The 8,008-nt window shown below is 43.5% G+C and overlaps 1 protein-coding gene across 1 annotated transcript; it reads right to left on the bottom strand.

The window, feature by feature from the left end:
• Window positions 1-6,198: 6,198 nt before the first annotated feature.
• On the bottom strand, window positions 6,199-7,563 carry LOC124684406. Its single transcript, XM_047218722.1, has 4 exons — window positions 7,408-7,563; window positions 7,263-7,319; window positions 7,009-7,158; window positions 6,199-6,570 (listed from the first exon to the last, which is right to left on the bottom strand). The coding sequence occupies exons 1-4, from the start codon at window positions 7,561-7,563 to the stop codon at window positions 6,199-6,201; spliced, it is 735 nt and encodes a 244-aa protein (XP_047074678.1).
• Window positions 7,564-8,008: the final 445 nt, after the last annotated feature.

The raw sequence follows: 8,008 nt of genomic DNA, 5'->3' as shown, positions 1-8,008 counted from the left end.
TAATAGATTCTTTAACAAATAAGTGTTTGGCTGTATCCCCAAAACCCCCTACATTCCAAATCATACCTTTTAAATTCTGCATTTCTAATAATTTTTCTTAGTTCTCTTCCTATTGCTTCTACGGATATTGGCAGGGTCATAAACTTTTCTTTGTCTTGTCTTTTTCTCTTTGATAGGTGGTAGAGGATCCCCTATATGCTCCTCAATATCACTATTCTGTTTTTCCTCATCCACGAGATCGTCACATAGAGCTGAAACGTTTGACATGACTAGATTTGAGGGACCATCATCCCTCTCTAAGACATAATCAATAGTTTTCTGTAGATAAACAACATTTCGGATTTCTTCAATTTTTTTAATGTTTGTCACCGTATCTAAAGCTTCTTGCTCATCCTTTCCCAAAGAAACCCCTAAGCGTGAAGCTAATCCTAAAATATCCGAACTATCTTTAGCAATAAACGAGAGATTGGGTGACTGGTGTTTACCTGGCATCAAAGGATCCAGGCGTTTCTGGGCCATCTTCATAGCCTTGCCCATGATCACCCCATCAGCATCTTCCTTTTGTTGTAAGCGCACACTCGAGCGAGCCAATGTGGGAGCAATACCACCAAAAGCGATAACTTCTTCCTCCGTAGGACCTTGCTCCTTCTCGAGTGGCACCGACCGAGAAACATCAAGTGCTCCATTAAACACCTGGTCATCAGTTTGAACCAAATCATCCGATCTATTTTCATCATTCCTAATAGAGGCAAAAGCATTACTCAAAATATACTCGGGAAGTACCTTGTCATTATGAATCACCTCATCAGCATGAGGTCCAACAGAAGCTTCATCAAGCCCCTCCCCTGGCTGAAATGGAAGTATATTTAAATTTAAAACAGAGATTTGATCATCATCAAGAACTACATTAGCCTCATTCCGAAAAAAGGAGGATCATTATTCAAAATATTATCATAAAGTACCTTGCCATTTTGAGCCATGTCATCAGTATGAGGTACAGCAGAATCTTCATCAAGACCCTCCTCTGGCTGAAAATACAATACATTTGAAATTAAAACATCGGATCGCTCATCATCAAAATCTATATTTGTATTTCTATTTAAATCAACCTGTGTTGCAGCAGGCACCACATCATTGTGTGATGCAGAAGATCCCATCAATTGTGTGTCAGCTCCGGACACCACAGGCTCCGCAACACGCCGCGTGGCGCAAACTGACTGGTCTCCGGCCACCATTTGCACAGCAACAGCCACTGTGTGCTGCGTGGCCACTTCCTACTGGTTGCATTCTCCCTGGGTCTCGGCAGACTGCGAAGGCGCAGGCGCTGTCGCCCACTCAGCCACTGCTAGGGACTGCTGCTCACTGCCCAACGAAGATTTGCTGGCAGTACTGGTGCTGCCAATGATTGGCACCAGATCCAATACCAAATCATCCTCGGCCACCACAATATTTTTGTCGTTTTCTGCCAAAACTGAAATGGCCATTGTTGCCTCAATTGGATCACTATTTTTACAGCTGTTTTTTTCAGACATCAACATATCCTTAGCCGGCCCTGTTTTCCCACCAAAAACACATGGCAGCTTCACCGTGTCCGTGATAGGAGAAGAAGGAAGAGATCCAAAAGTGAGCACCAAATTATTTTGATTGAAACTTGCATGATTTCTTTGATTCTCCATCCCAACCTGGTTGGTCCCTGGATTAATAGTTTTCTCAAAGTCCATATTGGTGTTCTCTTCTCCATGACCATCATTCTTTCTATTATCATCCCCTCCACCATCCTCTCCATCATTGTTTCCATTAGAATGCACACCATCCACCATATCAACCTCCTCATCTACTTGCTTATTTTCTACCTCAAAAACCAACCTGAAAAAGCCTCGTGAAATGTAGACATCAGAAGTCGCCGGAATAAGTCTTGCGTCCATGCATCCAATTCTCATCCTTAGGATCTTATTCTTCCTCGTGAAGGCCATGTCTACCTCCATAGTTTTTCCAAAAAGAGATCCTAAAGCCCATAATGCCAGATAATCATTCCTCACATCAGAAGGAATCCCAGATACTCTTACCCTAACCTCTGGCAACATAAAAGTAGGCTCTTCCATAGCTGACCATTCGTCAAACTCCATGTCTGTTGCACGGTTAGGCACTGGAAAAGTCTTGAACCGCTTCATCCTTTGGACCTCATTCTTACTAGGGAATTTTACCTTGAACACATTATTGTGAAAATGGGTAACTTCCCATTGGAAATTTTCAGATGGAACAATCCACTTCAGTTGTTCCACTATCTCTGGTATAGTCATAGCATTACCCTGTATAGTCAACTTGGCCAACTTTGCATTTTCTATCTTGGGCCTATAAGTGCCTCTCAGGGGAGTTTCAAAAAACATCAACGCTTCATCTGCATAACCATACATTGCCACCGTGGGTTTGGGAGCATTTAAGAGATGGCACGCAGTGGATATATGATTCACAGATTCACATATATCACACATAGGCACTGTGCAATCATCTATATACTGGCCTGGTTGCTTGCACCTAAAGCAAGAATCTGTCTTCTTCTTCTTAGCAATGTTGGCCAGCTCCTCAGTGGCATTGTTCACCGTCTGATCTAGTGTTGGTTGCACCGTAGATTGCACTGGAACATTTCCCTGTGCAGTCCCATCCACTACCGTAGGTGTATCAACAAGAGGTATTGATTTCTGTGTTGCTGCAGTGACCGCCGCCACCACAGCCCGCACGGTCTGTTGCAAAAATTCTTGATCCACTCCTCTATCACGACGAACACCACCATTATTTTGGACAGTGGACGCCCGATTCCCTCCACCGTAACCACTACCCCCTGAAAAACGATTCTGGTATCCACCTTGGCGTGGGTATTGTGGTGTGTAAGTTCGACGTACTGGATTGACATAGCGAGAGCCACGGTGAAAATTCCCAAAACCACCATTGCCGAACCCCCTTCTCCCTGAGCTTCGTGAAAACGCTCGTTTCCAGACTCCTCCCAAGCACCTGATCCGCTAGACTCACCTTGGACAAAGTTGCGCTGCCGCTGGGCAAAGGGATTTGCACCCTGGTAGCGACCACCGCCCCTGCCATTGCCCCCCATCTGCGCTTGACGACCCCTTCCATCACCTCCTCTGCCTGGCGCGCGTCCTCCTCCGCGATTCATCGCCCCCGAAGGCCGAGTCGTATCTGTGATGTCAACTAGGGTTTTTCGTCGCCAAGTGTATCCCAGGAGGTGTCTAAAGGCTCGCCCAGTAACGAGATTGGGAATCGGCGGCTGCAGATTTGCTGCCCCTCGACAAGCGCGCATACGATCACGGAAATTTTTCACGGGTCCAGCCATCACCGGCCCACGTGAGCGCGAAACAGGCCCGCGAGCCCGCACGTTTGAAATCCTTGATTCACGCGGCATCTGAGCATCCTCAGATCCGGTGATCACCGGAGCACGACGTCTCCGACAAACTAGAGTCCCTCCACCCTGACCATCATCGGAAAACGTTGACGGTTCCAACACTGGATGAACCGCATGATTGCTCTTCTTCTGATCCGTCAAAACAACAGAAACAACATCACGTACCTCAGCCAAATCTTCCGTCTGCGACGCCAGAGTCCGCTCCGCATCTCGCTGTAATCTCTGACGATGGAGCCTTCGTGATGCCCGCTGCGATGCCCCGCTGCTCCATTGTAGATCCCTACCACTTACTGGAGAGGGCGATCTACAGAGGTATCGCAGAGCGGACAGAGAGTCCATCGGAGCTTCCTCGTCGAGCTCCACATCCACATCCGAGCCCTCATCGGAGGAGACAGACGATCACTAGTGGAAAATGGTGCTTTTGCACCGGTTGGTAAGGGCCATATGCACCGGATGCCCAACCGGTGCAAAGCATCCGGTGCAAAAGGCCCCCCCTTTTGCACCGGTTCAGTTGCGAACCGGTGCTAAAGGGGGCACCACGTGGCGGCCCCCGGGCGCCCGAGCGAGAGGACCTTTAGCACCGGTTCGTAACCGGTGCTAAAGGGTCTGCCGCGGCAGAAAAATGTCCCAAAACGCTGCCGCGGTAGAACCCCGCTACCATAAAAAAATTTCGAATTATTTTTCACTCCCTCTTTTTTTCGTTTTTTCAGAATTTCTAATATTTTAGTTAGTTCACAAGTTTAGTCTCTAACTACCCTTATCTCTAGTCTAATTCCTTACTCGTGCTCAGACTTCCCGCTCGGTCACCCATCCTCCCACTACTCTAGCACTAGCACACTTAACTTCCAAGTTCCTTTCCATCTCGCATCCATGTGCTTCGCGCGCATGTATGTGATAGTACTATCATATCAATCCTATTAACATATCGGTCGATGTCATATTTCTTTATTGTTCAAATTTCAAATAATTTTTTTAATAAACAAAAGTAATGATATAATAATAATCTTGAATAAATAAATAAACATTAACTTCATAATTTGTATTATTTTTAATTATTTTTAATTTTTTTGCCAAACCTAAAACCTGAAAATTTGAAAAACTTATAATTTGGAGAGTGTAATCTTTATGCAGGATGCAATTATTAATTTTAATTTTGAAAAATAAAAAATATATAAAATCCTAAATTTCTAGAAAAAACTAAAATCTTCCTGCTTTCATATTTTAATTTGGAATTTTGAGAATCTAAAAATTGGCTAACCGGGTAAACCCGGGTGAATTCGGATGTAACTTTTTGCCACGATGATTTTGATATATTATACGTTTTTTTTCGATGTCGTATGCAAAAGTTAATGCGGTTTTACCATTCTTCAAACTTTTTTGAAAAACAAATTGAAATTCAAATTTGTTAATTTTCCCTAATAGTAGGTTGTGTAACATACAGGGATCTCAAAAGATTTTATTTTTTGAATTTTCTATCATTTTCTTTTCTATTTTACAGTGTTAAAAAAGGCGATCCACGGGGGGGGGGGTTGGAGGTGCGTGGGGAGTAGAAAAACCTTTAGCACCGGTTTGCTAATGCCCCCTGGACGTCCAGACCGCACAAACCGGTGCTAATGACCCCTTTAGCACCGGTTCGTGCCAAATCCGGTGCAAAAGCTCTTTGGAGGACAGGATAAAAGCTCTTGTTTCTACTAGTGGATCCCCAGAAGCGACCCCTTGTCTCCGATGAGGAATCCCTGGTCGATCCGGTCAACTCCGGTGAGGTACAGGCCAGATCGCCTGTCCCGTCGCCTGAGTCACCAACGGTCATGACGCGCGAATTCGACCAAGTGTTTGGTAAGCGTTCACTAACGGACTTGATTCTCCCCTGACCATTAAGGATTCTAACGATGCACGCAAAAATCATGAGATGGCCATTCGATCCCAACTATTCACATTTCAGAGGTTGTTATTTAACATTTAATTATTACATCACAATCTCTGAAACGGAGATGGAGAAGAAGACCAACCGACATTAAATTATTCAAAACAACGGACATCAGCGATAGCAAATATTGTGAAAAGTAGCCATAATGCTGAATTCTTGGGAAGATCTCTGATTATCTTTAGGCGAGCAGCTATAACTTGTTGCTGAATCTTTGCGATCCTCCATGGGCTCGACGAAGACACACTCCTTGGTCTCGCGCCAGATGGCCTTGGCAGTGGCCGTGGTGTCGCGCTTAGTATCAGCGGGTCGCCTTGGTGGCCTCCATGGCGTGGTAGTGTGGGGCGTGCGTGTTGGCGACGTTGTGGAGGACACAAACCATCGATTCTAATCGGCCATTCTTGAGCGTGTGGTGTAGATCCCAAGATCTATGAATGATCAGGATAGCACGGTGCCAACCGGTATGCCTCTCAAATATTATCCCTATGAATCTATGATGTAGCGCTGTGCTGGATTTGAGAACACGCGAAGGATGATTCCCACAGATGTTTTTTTCGATGCAACCCTACAAAGACTCATGTGACATCTAGGTGACCTCAAATCATCGCCAGGTCAACTCCAACTGCACACCAAGCACCACTAACGTATTTAGGACCGTATGAAACATAAGAAAATTGGTATATAGCTGATAAATCCAGTTTGCAAATTTATGGACCAAGTGATCCAACTAAATATGTCCATGTATGTTGGACGATGCAATTTTCTTCAACATATAAACTAAGAGGGATGTTGTTCTGTCATCCAAGATCTCACTTCATGATTTGTTTTTAATCACATGGAAGATAGTAAACTTGTGTTCTCATCCAATACAGCCACTTGGTCCACCATAATAAAACATGAAGCCCTTTCCTTCTCTATTGAAGACATCGGTATGATTGTAGCAATCGGGCCTGTCAACTAAAGGGTTCCAAACTATGGCCGGCTCAACAACATGACCTTGGGAGTCATGCAACTTAATATTCCTGAAAAATCCTGATTTTCGTTCATCATCCTCAGGAAAGTGACCGCTGCCCATCGGAGGACCTTGTGTATTCCAAGGATAACTCACAAATGCAAGCCATGCCATTGTTCGTGGTGTACTTGAGCAAAGGTTCCCTGGAAAATGCCCCAAAAATGATGGGGCATGTGAATCGTGGTGTCGGTACAACACCCAATCTCCGGAGCTAGGATCCTGTAATTGACAAGGGATGATGATGGTGACCAAGAATATTCATAAATAGATGAATGTATATATAAACTACCTAGTTCCCATTTGGTATCAAGAACTAGGATTCTTACTTACATTAGTATCATCCCTGCTACCATAATAAAACGAGGAATTGGATCCGGCCAAGTGGAACATAATTTAAAAGAATCCATATCGATAGGTGAGCAAACTCAACTTAATTTTATTATATCAAATTTGTATTAGTAATTTGAATGAAGTAAAAGACGGTAAAGAAAGATATCATGTACTCTAGCAAGGGTTTTTAAATCCTAATAGGGAAAAAAGCTGCCATCTTACAATATGATAATCAAATTCAGCATGTTGTTTTCATGTCCATGTCCATGTACGTTCAGTTTCAAACATAAGCTTCTGAACATAATATTGTATAGTGCGAGGTGACACCTTATTTAGGCTAAGAGTGACCTTGCGACCTTGTTCACCATATTTTGATGGAGGAGCAATGGCCTGTCCCGGCAAAAGTGAAGCTCCACTTGCCGGTGTGTATCCTGCGCACCTCAAGTCATAGCAGCCCGCTGAAGTGGCACCACCGATCTGATTAATTATGCAACGGTAAAAGAAGTAATGTTATGCATGGATGGATAAGCACTTGTACTTTGTCTGATCATGCCCTACAAATAGTATGGTCTACACATTACCGAAGTCCAGAATGTAAAGAAGCGAACATCGTGATTATTGTACAAAGCAGGGGCCACCTGTAAGACAAAACCAAAGTTTTACAGTATGATTTCTAGAAAACATCTAAATCTATAAATATACATGAAGAATATTATATAATTCTACCTGAAATCCGGTTACAAAGGTTTCGTAGCGTCCTTCTTCGAGACAGTTGATCTGTAAGGCTGCTCCAGACTGTTGAGATGGTCCTTGATTTGGGGACCCCCAAATGCTTATATCAGCTTGAAGACCATAGAATTCTCCAAAATCTGTGTGCCACATAGCATACTAGGGAAAAATGGTTAGCTAATACTAATTTCAAAAATAATACAAAGATTTGAGATTCCACAACACAAAAACAATCAACAGCTACTGCTCTAGTTTCCTAATTGTAGGAGTAGGACAATAGCATCCTTGCTAGAATAGCGAACTTAGCAACCAAATGTTTCAGACCTGGAAGTCTAGCATTATTATTGGTGAAACCATCTGTTTTGGACCTACGTCCAGAATTCAACTTCACCAACTGGCCGGGGTCGAGCTATATGTGTATCCGGATCTCTTTAAGGAAAAATAAAGGGTATGAGAGCCTTAGATAGTACAATTTTGATTCCAATTTTTTTAGGGAAAAGAGTATGAGAGGCTCATATGGTTTATGGCATCAATAAGATTTAATTATAGAAATTTAGCACCACATATGTAGAAAGAACATCCCTTGCAATTAAATAGA

Source organism: Lolium rigidum, chromosome 1, assembly GCF_022539505.1.
Source record: "Lolium rigidum isolate FL_2022 chromosome 1, APGP_CSIRO_Lrig_0.1, whole genome shotgun sequence".
NCBI classification, from domain to species: Eukaryota; Viridiplantae; Streptophyta; class Magnoliopsida; order Poales; family Poaceae; genus Lolium; species Lolium rigidum.
The sequence above is the reverse complement of the archived record's forward strand: the minus strand, read 5'-3'. Positions and strand labels throughout refer to the sequence as shown.

Bases quoted from the DNA above. Each gene is read 5' to 3' on its own strand.
- LOC124684406 (XM_047218722.1), bottom strand. From the start codon at position 7,563: ATGTGGCACACAGATTTTGGAGAATTCTATGGTCTTCAAGCTGATATA. The intron at 7,320-7,407 runs GTAGAATTATAT...TTTGTCTTACAG, and splicing joins CCTTTGTAACCGGATTTCAG to GTGGCCCCTGCTTTGTACAA. The intron at 7,159-7,262 runs GTAATGTGTAGA...ATAATTAATCAG, and splicing joins TCTTTACATTCTGGACTTCG to ATCGGTGGTGCCACTTCAGC.